The sequence below is a fragment of the Aythya marila genome (assembly GCF_965140915.1).
Source record: "Aythya marila genome assembly, chromosome: 2".
NCBI lineage: Eukaryota > Metazoa > Chordata > Aves > Anseriformes > Anatidae > Aythya > Aythya marila.
This window is the reverse complement of record NC_139043.1, coordinates 70,467,764-70,483,857: the sequence shown is the minus strand read 5'-3', so window position 1 is coordinate 70,483,857 and position 16,094 is coordinate 70,467,764. Positions and strand designations below refer to the sequence as shown.

The 16,094-nt window shown below is 39.9% G+C and overlaps 2 protein-coding genes across 5 annotated transcripts in view; one reads left to right on the top strand and one right to left on the bottom strand.

Annotated features, from left to right (window-relative positions):
* The window catches only part of LYRM4 (LYR motif containing 4), a 91,634-nt gene extending 80,919 nt beyond the window's left edge, over positions 1-10,715 (bottom strand). The window contains exon 1 of the mRNA XM_082754421.1: positions 10,534-10,715. Within this exon, the coding sequence (XP_082610547.1) occupies positions 10,534-10,619 (86 nt within the window). The 5' untranslated portion in view covers positions 10,620-10,715. The remainder of the gene's footprint in view (positions 1-10,533) is intronic.
* A 3-nt stretch (positions 10,716-10,718) lies between these two features.
* Positions 10,719-16,094, top strand: part of FARS2 (phenylalanyl-tRNA synthetase 2, mitochondrial) — a 246,221-nt gene continuing 240,845 nt past the window's right edge. For 2 of the 4 annotated variants that reach the window (XM_082754420.1, XM_082754419.1), the window contains exon 1: positions 11,272-11,362. The gene's annotated coding sequence lies outside the window, so the exon portion shown is untranslated. Of the gene's footprint in view, positions 10,771-11,271; positions 11,363-16,094 lie in introns of those variants that run through there. The other 2 variants (XM_082754417.1, XM_082754418.1) reach the window with 2 other exon arrangements.

The window sequence follows — 16,094 nt, the reverse complement described above, 5'->3', positions numbered from 1 at the left end:
CAGAGTTCATATCCAGTAAATTTATAACAGTGGGTGAGGTTATTGAACTAACAGGAGAGGTACTATTAGCCACTTGGCAAAACCATTCCCATGTAAGATATTCGCACAATGCTGGTTTGGAGGAAAAAGACAAGATCTGAGTGCAGAAAATAGACTAGACACCGCAGACCTAGAGAATGGCGAGTATGTAATCAAAGCTGACTGAAAGCAGTCACAACCTTTAGTATATAGACAAGTCACATCTAAAACAAGCAAACAAAAACAAAACAAAAAAGGAAAATAGACACATTCTAGAGACACAAATCTGCTGAAAACATTTTTGGCAAACTAACAGCTCAGTTCTGCATTGAAAAAAAAAATTATAAAGATAGAGGCCTTGTAAAAGGAAAGTTCCCTGGGAAAGGCCTTCCATTTTCATAATCTGTATGAGTTTAAGATGGTTTATTAAAGCTCTCCCTCAACATGCTCGAGGGCACCCAGCTCTGAAATTGACTAAAAGCCTGTCAATGTTCAAAAAGATATCTTACAATGTGATTACTAAGAGGAAGATTAGAAAAACAGCATTGCATCCCTGTGTCGATAAGCAACAATATGTTTCCGAAACGTGTTTACAAATGAGCATTTATGATGTTTACTGTTTTTTGAGTAAGACCAAATCTAGTGTACTGTTCATGATATATTTAAATGCACTGCTGAATTATGGCCTACAGTCAAGTAACACCCAGGCTCTTAAGAGACCTGTGTCCACATTTCTTCTTATGCAGATGATGAACAGATGATGAACATACACCTGCCTATGACTGCAACTAAGCATTGTGATATTCTGGATGCTTGCTGGAGAAATAAATAGTATCAGTGAAGAAATACTACCAGGCAACAACACCATGTGTCCTGCAAGCAAATACTAATTAGAAGGAATCGCATGCTGTGCATGAGAAAGATGGTGATAACTTTATGACAACCTCAGAAGACACAGTGAATTATTCTCACAGGAATTTAAGGCCCAAATAAACTCACAGATTGAAGCTGAATTGTATAGGCTTCAATACCCTAATGAATTAGTGATTATTGGCAATACATACTTTGGAAGCGATTACAGCTTCAGGGAAAGCTTTTTTTTTTTTTTTTTTTTTTTTTAAAACGAAAGGTACTTTTCTCTGGCAGCTGAAATGAGATAATCTTACTTTTATATGAGCAAACAACCCAGAAACAGGTATTGAATGGATCTAAATCAGGACATGCCAGACAAGCAGACTCAGAAGGGGTGTCAAGACTTGGCAATGAAGTCTGTGGAGACTCTGACTGCTCTGACTGTTGTCACATTCAGAATCTGGCCAGACATTTTGAAACTCCAGATGATTTGATGTTCAGCTGCATTTATTTAAATACTGCTTTGGTGAAGTAGATACAAAAACATAGTTAGTTCTGCCAAATTATAAATCAACATTTTCTCAATTTAAGTTAAACATCTGTTCATCTAAATGCTACTGAGCTCAAGAAAGAAGAACACTGCAATTTGATAGAAATGAACTTGTTATAAGACTTAACACAACCATCTTGGTTCCTGGTTCCATCATTGTCTTCTGCAATGGCTTTATTTATTGCTGTAAATAGGATTTTTTGAAGAACAGTTACTGGTATGGAACTGAAGTGATTTCTTGACCTCTTGATACTAATACCCACATAAATGCACGTACACACACACACACAAGCTTTATTTACTCTGTGCGTAGGTTCTTTTTTGCTAGAAGAATTAAATGTGATTCAATCAATTACAACTAGTTAAAGAAAAGTTAGAAAAATATATCTAAGCAACAGCTTTTTCCAAGACTTTGTAACAAACATGATGTTAAAGAAAGTCAAGTCATAAGTACTAAAAGTCTCTGGCTGAATATCTGGTCTTGCTGGTCAGCACGTTCATAGCACAAGACCTACATATTTTCCAGAGGAATACTTAAGAGATTTTATTTAATACGCATTTCGTTATGGAATATGGAATCCGAACACAACTGAATGCTTTCACTGTTATCATACTGAATGCTCAGATTTAAGTTGCATCCTGAGAAAAACATTAGAATTTCATATAAAGAAGAGGTAAAGCGGAACAGAATAAAAAGGATAAAAACATACAAGGGAAAAAAAAAAAAGCAGTTTTTCCCTAATGCCATAACTAGCCAGAAGAATATTGTCAGAATGATTTGTGACATCATCTTTCATCAGAAAGGACTATAACATCAAGAAGAGTCCCCAAAAATACTCTTCACTAAGGATGTCCTCCTGGAGAGGTCTGCATAGAACAGTCACAAAATGACTGACCCAAATATTCAAACATGTTAAAAAAAAGAAGATTTTGATTTCTTTTCATGCCTGTCTTTCTGGGAAAAACAAACAATCATGTACAATCTAGAAGTTGCACTTTTGTGGTTAGTAAAACCAGAAACCATGGGAAGAGCTTTATCAGAGACATAGTTCAGACAGTTATGAATTGCTATAGCAGTGGTTCTGATCACCCGCAGTGTCCTTTTTTTTGCAAAATCACTCTGATTTTTTTTATTTTATCTTTAATCCAGAACTCTGATCTGAAGAATACTTGAAATAATAACTTGTGCCTTGTGTGTCTTGAATAAGTCTGAATGTTACAAGGCCAGCGGCTTCTCATTGTGGGCAGCATAAGGAAGGATAGTCAGGAGCTCAATGTTAAAGCCTCACCCAAGAGCAAGAAAAGGAGGTGGTGAGCTAGGACAGTACTTCAGTACTTAAGAGCTATTACTACATTGCAAAGTGATTTCATTTACCAGAACTCATATGCACACATCTATTGGCATGAATCATTACCAGAGACAGTAATTTTTCCATCGCTCTCATTAGTTCCCAAACAAATTCTACTGGTAATTAAATCTTACATAAAAAGAAAAATGTCTCTGTTCTACTGTGCTACATAAGGAATGTAAATAATGTCTTGGATAACAACTACATCAGATTTACTCAATTTGTGTGCCTTTACTAAAATAACAAAGTCCATTAATTTTTTGAGGAAGACTCCACTCATTTGTTTTCCAACTATAAAACTTCAAATTTTTAAGAGCTCTGGATGCCATTTATGTGCTCCAAACTCTTCCTTGCATGTTATTAGTATTTAAAACTCTCTTCTGGGGGAACAAAGTTACAATAAGATTACAATAAAATCACATCAGAATTGATCTGTAGCTATCCTTTATTGTTTTGAAGAACATAATTTTACAGAGCCCAAGTGAACGTGTTTGGAAAGTGACAATTATCATACTCCTTTTAAATCCAGGAAAGCAACTCAAAATGAATGCAACCAACTGTACTGGGTCTGGCTGGAATGTTAACTTTCCCGGCAGCAGCCCATACAGTGCCGTACTCTGTACTTGTAGCTGGAACAGCAGTGTTATCACACCAGTGTTGTGGCTACTGCTGAGCAGCAGTGGCACAGCATTGGGCCTTTCTCTAACCCTCCTAGGGGGTGGGCAAAAAGTGAGGAGAGAAACATCACTAGGGCAGCTGACCTAAACCAATCAAAGGGATATTCCATACCATGTGGTGTCACACTCAGCAATAAAAGGTGGAAACAGGAAGAAGAGGGGAGGGGTGGGCTCTCGTTGAGAAGACGTCGGTCCTCCTCTCGAACACCGGCTGCGTGCGTTGAGGCCCTGCTTCAAGGACGTGGTCAATCATCGCTCATTTGTGGGAATTAGAGACTAATTTCTTTCCTCTGCACTTCCATATAGCCTTCATTTATTTTGTTTGTTTTCCTCCCTTCTTTTTATTTTTCCTTTTCCCCTCCCTTTTCCCCTTTCCCTTTTTATTTCCCCTTAGTTAAATTGTTTAGTTCATGGTAGTCTTTATTTAATTATTATAATTATTTCCCTTTAATTAAATTATCCTTATCTCAACCCGTGAGTTGTTCTTTGCTTTACTTCTCCCCCTCCTCATCTAAAGGAGGGGGAGTGAGAGAGCGGTTGTGGGGTTTAGCTGCCCAGCACGCCAACAATTCTGATGGAATGATTTACTACTGGGGAAGTTACTATCAAAAATCAAAACATTTTGCAAAATTGTTTCCATTTGGTTTAAAATTCCATTTCAGAGAAGAATGGTACCTAATGGTTATGTTTTGACATTTTTGGAACAGAATGTTTTAGCTGTTTTTCCAAAATATTTTATATATAGAATACTTAAGTTAAACGGAAATACCTAGTACCGTCAGACCCAAACTCTGACAATTTGAAATCATGTCTGCATTTATGCCTCTAGAATTTCTTCCTAAGTGCTTGCATTTCCATGTTTTACTACAATTCAGAGTGCTATCTTCTTAGTCCTTTCCACAACTCCAATCCTAAAAGTACCACCTTGCAATACTGACACCTCTAGTCAAAGATATATTGTTTCTGACAGAACAAAGCAGTATATATAAGAGGCCCTCAAATAACATTATTGCAAAAGATCTGCGCAGTAACACTGAATGTATGTCCAAAATTTAACTATGCAGAGAAGACGACAATATTAATAGGGCCAACCATAAATACATGTCAGGAACAAATTGTTTTTATAGAACACTGTTTGTCCGTGATTTTGGGTCACAAAGCTGCCAAGCCAAAACAAGTATGGGGAACAGCATGTGCCAGAAATGCCCCTGCACCATGGGCTAAGAGATACCACATCTGCTTGCAGCCCTGACTTTTTTTTTCCCCAAAAATACTTTTTCAAGGATAGCCACATACTCATCACAAGGGAAACTAACTGAAAAAATCCTGAAGCTTATTATCACTTGGAACACAGCCAGCAATTACACAGCCAAGGAAAAAAACAGATGCTGTAAGGCTGCATGTCAGTCATCTTACTCTTACAAAGAAGTCGGACAGCTCTTCTGGACAGAACTGACAGTTTTAATTTCTCTGGGTTTCTTATCTCAGTTACAGACTACCACTTAGGACAGAATACAGTATTTTCTACAGCATGGTATGTCTCTGTTTTGTTATGATTGTTTTGGATTTTTTTTAATTTAAAAAACAAACATCAGCACCGTTCAGTCTTTTTTTTCCCCTCCCCAGTACACAGTGATGTGATACCCAGAGCTGACAATCTGCTAGTAGATCTCAATCACAAACATCATTAGGAGAAGCAGCAAGAAAAACGTGTATCCAGCTTGGGTAACTGTCACATGGAAAATCTTAACACAGTTGCTAAATTAGCTGAGAAAGAAAGGTGTGAAAGAACCAATGACCAGATTCCACATCCCAGAAGCAAAGCAAGACTCTCATTAAAGTGCCCGAATAAGGTATGGTGGGAGAGGAGGAAGAGAAAGAATACCATTTTGGAAAAGAGTTTATTTATTTATTTACATTTTATTTGGTATGAATTATATTGTCAAACAACTGCTGAGACAGAAGCCAAGCCAAAGCAGAGAGTTCTGGCAGGAAGAGCTTCCTCCGGTCACCCTCTTTCCAAAGGTCCCATATACTCAACTAAATTGCATCATGTAAGAAACTATCTAGATCCTATAAGGAAGAAGGAAATCAAGGAACAACTGTGATGTACTTATCATATATTTATGCTCCATCAAAAATTCCATTTTATTCTAATTGACACAAGGTATTAAGGGGCTGGATGCAGCGCCTGTGCCCAGCTGGCAGCGGGAGAAGAAGAAAAGGTTGCATTAATTCTCTAGCAACTCAAACACCTCTTAACACTACAGGCACCAACACAACAAGTTTGTAAGGAAACAAAAAAACAAAAAAACAGACAAACAAAAAAAAAACACACGTGGAGAATAGATTAAAAACAAGGCAGAAAGATGAAATGGGATTTAATAAGACACAAAACAGCTTTTAATGACACTTTTAAAAATTAAAGACCTGGAATTCCATCTGGGAGATGAGAAGATGAACATGATTAGAATTGTTCTGCATATCTTGTGTTAAATTTACGGTCAAGCAGTTCCCTATAGCAAAGTTTCACATCTTCTCCACTGCCTAATATCTAAGAATCGTATTACACAGAGTATAGAAAAATTAAAACAGTAGTATATTGACATACTACTTATTATGTCCCAGTTCCTTACCTTAGCCCAACAAGTTGATCAGCACACTCAGTATCTGAGTAAGACTTTAACTTGGCTAGCAGTTAAAAAGAAGACTCAAAACATAAAAGACAATAGTTAAACAGCAACAGAAACAACCAGAAATGGTGCATCAGTAAACCAGACCCTTGTCCAACGACAGCCCTTTTTTTTTTTTAAAAAATCCAAAGACCTGATCAATCTTTACATAACAGCAGCTGGCTCTCAAGATTCTACCTACTTTCACTTTCCTGTTTGCAAAAAACAATTAATTACTGCATACACAGGAATGATTGTCAGCTGAAATATTTTTCTAAATATAGATCAGTATACATATATATATATCTATAGATATATATGTGTATATATATCTATATATACCTATATCTATATATATATATATTTAACCTTAGGTCAGTAAGTTACCACCTCTACACATACAGTATATCTGGACATCCAGGCCAAACTTAATGACAGTGAACATGAATAAGAGACTATTTTCCTACCCACCTAGACTCACTGTCACTAATAAAAAGAGTAAGCACTTTGTTTATGGTAAATTGAGATATTAAACCTACTGCAAAAACACAGGAATCAAACATTTTTTGGAAGAACAGCTTTAATGCCAAATGACTAAAACCACCTTAAGAACAATGCTCTGCCCTACATAGTAGAAGCCCTGGATTTTCACTTCCAGAACTTTAATTCAAAATAAGAAGAAAAAAGCCACGTTTATCACAAGCAACTTCTGAGATTTTTAAAATTAAGATTTTTTACATTGATAAAATCCATTGTAAAAAATAACAAAAAAATAATTTACTTTTAAAAACAAATCTATTCAATATTACTTCTGAAGTTATGGCCTTGTATTAAAAGCTCAGCTTACAATAGTCTATTTTTAAAGAAGGTAAAGTAGCACTTCAGTGTCAGATATGCTGTCAGAAATTTTAAAGTTAAACCACTGCAAACTTGAAGAGCAATCAGTAAAGTATCACTTGATGGAAAACAAAGTTTGTTGAAGTGCTAAGCACTTTCTGAAAAAGATTAAATCAAAATCCCATCACCAGCTATATCACTGAAAGCAGGAAAAGCAACCGACACTGGAAAAAAAAAAAAAGCATAACTTATTTTGCTTATTGGTGTTCTTAGGGTGGCAGAGATTTGAAAAAAAAATCAGATTTACTAGTTGCAAAACCTTGAAGGACACGGCTCAGATGGAACTGGGTGCATTTAATTCACTTGTTTCCAATGCAAATGCTGTTTTGACCTATTTCTTTCCCTGGTTCTTCTATATTCTGGGTAGTTTTATTAATCAGGTAATATTGCACATTCTAACAGAAAAATCAAATTCCATTAAAATGTGATTTATATGGACAAGAAAAAGACTAGAAAAAATACAATATCCACCAGTTAACAGAACATAATGGGCAACAAATATATGATAAACCATACAACACCTTAAACAAACAAATTATTTGCAAAAAGTTTCTGCAAATGGATTTGAAGCTTGTGACACTGCTCATGATTACAAGAAATTAAAAAGTGAGAAAGGAGACCAGCAGGAAGAGAGTAACATGATGTTTCTCAGAAGTTGGTAGTCAGTATTGTTCTTCATAGGCCAAGGAAGACTGAGGACCAGAAAATCATAGTGTTCATTAGCTAGAATCTCTGAAGCTCGTCTAACCCAAACTCCTACCTGAAGTAGGTCTACCCCCAGCAAGGCCAGGTCAGCCATGGTGCAGTTTTATTAAAACTGTCACAAAAACTTTAAAAAATGGAAATGTCAAAATCTCTCTGGGTGACCTGCTCCAGTCCTGCACTACCCTGTCACTCAATTCCAATGAGTTTTGACCACTGAGTGTCAGCCACATTATACAAACAAAAAAATTCAAAGTTCAGGTTATTCACATTGGCTATCAAATGTTTTATCAGTTTTTACAGGTTCATAAATCCTTTTGTTTTCCATACCAAAAAGAGATATAACATAAAGCTGCTATATAAATTGCAAATGCAATTTTTTTTAGAAAAAAATTAGAAATTACAACCTTAATTGAATTAAATTAAGATTGTAATCTAACATGTTACAAACCATCAGGGGATCTACTTTTTGTCAACCATGCAGAGAAAACAGTACACTCATTAAAAAAACACCTTTTTTTGACTCAAATCTTAACATCTTCCTCCTTCATGTATTGATTTTCCACCAGTACAAATCACACTTCCTTCTTCAGACCATCTGCATAGGTAATGGGGCAGAATGGCAGACAAGAAATTACTTACTGTCTACTAAATCCTCCCCTGCTGTTAAAACCTGGCCAGCACACCTGGGCTGTGGAACACTCCATAATGTTTACTGCTGGACTCCAGAGACAATCCTGAGTGCTATTATTCTAAAGATGGTCAGTGGTGACCACAGCTACTTTTAAGATCTTAATGCTATTTTTCACATTTACAGCAGTAAAAGTTCTGTTGGGGTGCCAGTAGAAAATTTGCTATTAGAAGGTAACATCTAGAATAGAAAATTTACACAACAAAAATATTCAATTTTACATCACAATCTACATGTACACTTCAGAGAAAAAGCATAGGAAGCAAATAAGGAGCCAATAACCAGCAGATCATCCTCCAGATGTACACTTATAAATACGCACTGTTTGCAACCGTGCTCTGAAATTCTCCAGCTGAAGTCATGAATCAATAGGATTCATCTTCAGTATGTCCTACCTTGGTACAAGTCGGTTCTTTACAAAGTCACTAAGTTTACTCCAGGGTACGGCAATATCACGTTACAGCAGCCCCAAGGACACAGCAGAACTGCTTATCAGAAAAGAAGCTCACAAGCTGTCCGTTTTAGCTGTGGGCGCGGCATAAAAACCAAGGCAGAAGGGTTGTTGTGGTCCCAACAGATCCCTAGGTGTAATAGCTGCTGCCAATTGGTTCCCACTAGAAACTGCTGCTGAGTTTAGCGCTCACAAACACGTATGCACACCAAGACTTTATGCATTTGCCAATTTTATAGTATCTAAGGACAAGGCCATACAAAACTAAGCAAGATCTTTTCTTAAGAAAAGTGAAAGCTTACACTGTGATATAGCACCAAAAGATAGCAGATACCCAAGGTAAATGCATACCTTCTGATTTCAGTGCTGTAAAATCTGTTGTTAGTATAAAAACACTCACCGGTATGTTTGCTGTTGTGTGATAGGCGGCCTGGTCTTTGAGCTGTAAGCCAAAATTTCCACACAGCTGAGCCCCCCTCAAGTGCGTATCTCATTTCTGGGGAACCTTGGTGGGGGTGTGGACTCTGGATGTAGTTTACACAGAAGAGATGACAACAGCTTCTTATATCCCTTGCTTTCCATAAGAAAGGAGCAGGATAGAAGCAGCCCACATATGGCGTGAGGCTGGTGCCACCACTTGCTGCTGGCCTGCTTCCTCCCAGCACTGCAGGGCCAGCTTTCTTGCTGACGGCCCCCAGCACAAACACATTGCTGGAGGAAACACTGTGGCCCAGACAAGCAACTACACACAACAGCTCACCAACCACACCTCTCACAGCCTCAAGCCATCCCCAATACATGTGATCCTCTTGCTACCATCCAGAATAACAGCAAGCTGGGATCCTTGAGACAGCAAGGGGAAGTTTTGATAGCTGGGGAACTAAAGGAGAGGAACATGATGCACACATGCACAGCTGCAAGGAGTCAGCAATAAAGGCTTCTGCACTCCAGTTGGGGTCTGGCCCTGCAGCCTTTCCTCTCAGGGCACTTTCTTGCACTTAAAATTTGGGGAATAGTTATTCGTTGAATAGTACAGACCCTGCCATTATGTGAGTTCAAAGGCTTCTGCTTCCAGCTCCATGGTTCTTGCCAGGCTGGAGGTGATTCACAACAAAGGTAGCTCACATGTCTCTGTGGTTCAGCGGAGCGGCAAAGTGAATCTGCTGCCAGTAGGTAATGTAATCATGCCCGTACTGATGGGGAGCAGCCCCTGTGAATGCTGTGGGTACCCAAATACGACCAGGCACCCAAATGTGACTAGGCCTGTACCTGTAGCACACAAGTCGATGTACCCTTGGCCAAATACTGCTGCTTAGGGTTCACAGCTAACCACAGAAAGCAGACACCCACTTCATACAGCAACCTGCGTGGCTGGGCGAGCGCACCTTACAGCGTGCTCCACACATTGAGCTCGACCTCGGGGACAGCGGGCTTAGGCAGCGAGCCCAGCCCGGGCAGGGCTGCAGCTGGCCCAGGGCAGGACCCTGCGGGGCAGCAGCTCCTGCAGCCTGCCACCTCCACCGGGCACGGGGCAGCCCCCCCTCGCCTGCTCCAAGCCCCCCAAGCTCAGGACGTGCGCGCAGCGCCGGGCTGCCCCTTCCTCCTCCTCCTCTTCCTCCCCACCCCGCTGATTTCCACCCCCGATCCCCTCCCCAGGGTCGCAGGGACGGGCACCTGTAGTTGTATCCGCCGAAGCGCTGGCTCTCCCGCAGCAGGGCCCGGTAGAGCCGCAGCACCTGGGCCCGGCTGGCCGCTGCCATGTTGCCGACAGCGGGCGGCTCCTCCCGCCCGGGCCGCCTGTCCCCGCCCGCAGCGCACGGGGCCGCGCCGCTTCTCGGAGACGCCTCCCAGCCGCCCGCGGCGGCCGGGCAGGGGCAGGGGCAGGGCGGCGGCGCAAGGCGCGGCGGGGCGGTGAGTGACGGCGGGGGCCTTGCCGCGGACACGGCCGTCAGACCTGGGCCCGAGTGGGGCCCAAAGCCTGGGCAGCCCGCGCCGGGCGGCATTTGGCGGCGGGCGGGCGGGCGGAGCTGGGGGGGGGTGCTCGCGGGTCTGTGCTGTGGCCCTGTGGAGGGGGGGAAGGTGCAGCGTGGGGCTGGGATCGCTGTGGGGCCTGGAAATAAACAGCAGCTGGCGGGCACTCGGGAGGTTTGACGCGAACAGCAGGAAACGCTGCGTTACTGTGCTCTGGCACAGGTGCCCAGAGCAGCTGTGGGGTCGCCCTCCCTGCAGACCTGCAAAAGCCACAGCCGTGCTGGGGGGCTGTGGGCGTGGAGCATTCCTCCTCCAGTATCCCCTTTCAAGTGGAATGAAACCATACCTAACGCTTCATCTGTATCGCTACAGCTCAGATACTGGTTAAATTAACCTCCCTCAGAAGCTCTCACCGTTTTAACCAGGGTTTCCCCCCCCCTCAGCACTTTCATTTTCAAGATGAAGCCTCCTCCGTTTACCATTTCTCGTAATTTCTCCATAGCCATGAGAAATGACCACACCGGTTTTATTGGTGAGTTTAACACACAGGCCCACGTGTCTTAAAACTGGCCTTGAAGGGGCAGTACCCAGGCAGCAGCCCATACACACAGTGCCTCAGTATTGTATGGTCCACAGACCAACAGGTTACCCCAACAACTTAACGAGTAGGTTCTATTTGTGGTGTTCTGTAGGAACACCTATCTGTTCTGTATGTTCTAAACACACGTATAGGTTCTATAGAACATATAGGTTCTATATAGGTGTTTATTTGGTAAATCTTAGACTTTATTTTCCACTGTTGTGAGGCTGGGGCTCTTGTTCTACTTAACCACCTCCTTTGTTGTGTATGCTTGAGGCATCCCAGTCCTGTTGTTGCTGGGAACCACATGCATAGCATCCTTTTCTGCTGAGAGTTTTGCCCCTGCAGAAGAAATTTGACTTTGTAACTTAGATGTCTGTTGCCCCAGCTGTATTGATAATATCAGTAATATGGTTTCTGTGATTACATGTTCTTACTTTCTTTGCAGTGTGTTTTGTACATACAGCGTTTATATATATATGTATATATATATATATATTCTACATGTGTCTCTGGCAAAAGTGCTTAAATTGTTGCTGTGGATTGAACCCATGTTTTGTTGTATACATGTTTGAGTATTATTGTTTGTGCCAGTTGTATATCAGATGCAGTTGCATGGAACTAAAGTACTTCTTAAATAATAGAGATATCAGTGGAGCTTCGCAAACTCATCCTTGCATGCATGCTTACGTGGTTGCTATATTTTAAAAGCCCTTTTAGGCTGTTGGAAACTGAGATTTTCCGTACATACCAAATTTCTTGGATGTTCATTTTATCATAAACCAAATCTAGAAATTTTATAGGAAAAGTTGCATTTTTATAGAAAAATGCAAGCCAGGGAGGTGCTGTGATAGGCGTAATGTTTTTGAGGCCTTCCTCAGAAGTCTCCTCTCATCTCCCGTTTCTGTCTTAAACTTTATTTAATGTCAGGAGATAAGAACAATTTTTAAGCCAGAACTTCTCTTTACGCAGTCAAACTAGTGCTGTTGACTGGAAAAAATTATTTTCATGTGTGTTTTCCTATTGCTTTTTCTTGTAAGCTATAGATTATGTCCTCAGAAGTCCCGTCGTTCTGTAGCAAGTGGGCATTACCTCTGCTATGACTGAAGTCTGTAATTTTAATATGATGGGTTGCATGTTCCTGCTTGCCTTATGTTTAGGTGCATTACTGCAAGCCTGCAGAGAATTTCAAGCACAGACTCAGCCCAAATGACCGCTGTTGTGTCCTGTGACATCACATTGGAGCCTATGTATGGTGAAGCTGAAGAGATGGCTTTCTTAAACTGTCTACTCCTGTCTAATGGGAATCCATACTTTAATTTAGTTTAGACATCAAGTCAGGACCAGTCACCAGTCAAGGCATGGGAAGATGTTTTTCTTTAATTCTCCTCCTCCCTTTTTAAAAAAAAAAACACCTCTGGTTTAAAACTCAGTGCTGTTTTATTTTTACCATTTATGGGGATGGGAGAAGAGATTTATTTTTTAATTGCAGGCGTGCATATCATTGAAGGGGGTTGGTCAGTGTTCATTTGTACAGAAATCTTTACTTCTGGCATTTGGTCTGAGGGAGGAAAATGGCCTGTGCTTTTCCTTTCTGCATCTCTTGTGATAAATAAGCGATTTGAGAATGATGAGTAGTATTGATATTTGGAATAGTTACTAACATTTTGAATTTGTAGCTGCTTAAAAGAAAAAGAAGGGGAATTTGGATGACATACCTGAAGAGACCGTGGACTGGTGTGAAAGGAAACAGCTGTTATATTCTTCAGTACATATTGGATGTTCTATTGTACATTGCCAAATTGCTCCTTGCGGTACACTATCTCAGCTTTATGACATGGCACTCAACACTTTAAGAGAACATGTGCTTTCCTGTTATGCTGCTGTTCGTGTTGATTATTTTTCTTTTGGGGTCAGAATGATAATTGATTGTTGTGATATTATCATCTCTTAATTATTATTTTCCAGTTTGTGAAAACTTGTTAACTTTTCCCTGCTGCTGTGGTGCTTTCTCTCTCTCTCCTTTCCTGCAGTTAGTGTTGATGGACAGTGAGATCCTATCCGTCCTAGAGTAGATCCTTTAAAACAAGGGTGGTAAATCAAGGGAAGTTTTGGATTTCACTCACAAACGTAATGAATTACAATTTAACCATTCCCAATAGTGAGCAAAATTTCCACAGTATCAAAAGGAAGCCTTGAGTGTAACTATGCTTTTTTTCTTTAAAAAAAAAATATATATATATATATATATATTTATTTGATTGTCTTATAGGACAGGACATAAGAGGAAATTTTTAATCAGGAGGAGAAACTTCTGTGTTTCAAATTCATCCCTGCTCCTGAGTTATTTGTGCATCTTGGAAAACTCTACTTAAGATTTCAGAGGGAAGAAAAAGCAGGAGGAAACTCCTTTGTCATTTTTTATGTTACCCCATTTCTTTCTGAACTGAATTGCAGAATGTTTTGTAAAGTAAGACTTTAAGAATAGCAATAATAATTAAAAAAAAAAAAAGCAAACATAACACACCAAAAAGAAAAAAGCACACCTGAATTCAGCAGTTGGTTTTCTGAAGTAATACTTACTCAAGTCAAGAAATTCCTGTTTTATCATTGCTGTTAAATCTGTGCTAGTTCCTGATTGCTAGTGCTGCAGGTATTGGACTGGAGGGAACAGCAAATTCAGTTTTTGTTTTTTGACCTTAGTTTTAATTCTGTAATTTCCTGTGGCTATGTGCAGCACCAGAGTGTTTCATGGCCATTGTATTGCCTGCTAATTGTGTATCACGTTAAGCAGCTGGACAGTGCAGTTCAGCAATCATCAGATAACATCTGGATCAATGATGTGCTGTGTTGACATACACTGTTTATTTTAAAAGATGTTGATAGCAAACATGTGTCTATGAAATACGTTGAAATTCTTGAATAAAAAATGCTGTAGCAGTCCAAAGTTAAAAAGATAATTTTGTTACAGGAATAGGCCAAAGAATAAGTAATAGGGGATTAATATTACTAATAATGTTCAAATAATTCTCTGTGTAATAGCTACATAAGATGCATGTGACACATCTGACCTTAATGCTGATGAAATCCAAGGTATTTTTCTGGACCAGGAGCCAAGGAGTGAAAGTATTTCCAGTGTGGTCATTTGCTATACTGAAATTTTACTGAGAAATTTAATCATGGGAAGAGCGAAGGACAGGCTTTATTTATTAAGCGTTGTCATCCATGGCCTCATCAATTCACAAGTGCTTTCTCTGCTGTGCTTTCCAGTTTCATCTTGTCGAGACTTAAATAACTTCCTTTTCCATGGGAAAAATAATCTACTTCATATCATGTCTTGCTGTTAAGTAATGTTTTCTGCTGCTTAGCCTAAGCCACCCTCTTACCTAAGTTCATCCTGCTATTTCAGCTATGCCTCTTAGGGTCACTGTGTGTAATTCCTCACCTCTCTTATTTACACCATCATCATACTGTCCACAGCTGTCATCTAGCCAGGCTAACTTATGTAGTTATTTTGATTATTTTTCTTCTTTCTACGTAGATACTGCATTTTTTAGCTCAGAAATCAAGCTTAGCTAGAAAACAAGGACTGATACTTTGTTTAAGAGTAACTGATAATCTCTCTGTAGCCAACTCCCTTGTATATTTTTTGCTGATTTGTGGTTTGCAGTTGATGGGCTGGTTATAGAGGGTGCTGCCAGCCTTTTTATTAAGGACTATGATTGCATCTGAGACATCTTGCTAGAGCAAAGTTTGTCCTTCTCTTGAAATAAACTCTCTTGAGTTTATTTCTTATTGTATGTGTGATTTGTATCATATATGATTTTTTTAATGCAAATACGTGTACAAGCAGCACGCAGTCATGTGGTGGTCGTAAAGGTGAAGGTCAAGCTATTCATCCCTGATTTTCAGTGCTGCAACATTGCTTCATTCACATCAGGCACTGTTCTGCAGGATTCTCTCTCTTTTTTTTCCCAATTACCCAGACTCACATTCCAGGTATGGGAAACCAAAGGCCACCTGTAGCTTGTGTGCATCCTGGTTCTTCCCTTGTTCCTGCATTGTGGGCATGGCCCATGATACAGGGGCTAGCTCCACCCAAGTCATGGGCTATTGCTTAAGTCCTCCCTGAATTTCCACTTCACTAAGTGTTTCCTAATGAATACTTGTTTAGTGGTGATTTCCTGGAAGCAATTCCTAAAGCAAAGTATCAAAAGGAGATATCTCATTGCTATCAGCTAGAGTGGAGCTGCTGTAGGAAGAGTTATTATCCAAGGTAGAATAAAAGCGGGGAGTGTTGTATAATGTGTGGAAAGCATGTAATTGGGGAAAGATGTGACCTCTGCAAAAGGTACATGTGGGACACTAATATTTTGAATTTTTACTGAAGGAAGGTTAAAACAAAACAGTGGTTTACGATACATGTGTAAAGCAGTAAGGATGAGGTAGGTTGTAAGTAATTTGCCTGTTTTAATTTTCTGACTGTGGTGAGGAGAGGGGAGATGTGGCTTTCCATTTGTGAGGTGTTTCCCTTTTATATGATGCCGTGCATCTATGTGACATCTTGCTCTGTTAGCTTTGACTTTTGGTCCAGAAAAAAGTTTAAGTATGAAAAAAAAAAAAAAAAAAAAGCAAATCTAAAGAGAGTATTTCTGATGTGGGAAGGAGTCATAGTTATGGAGTA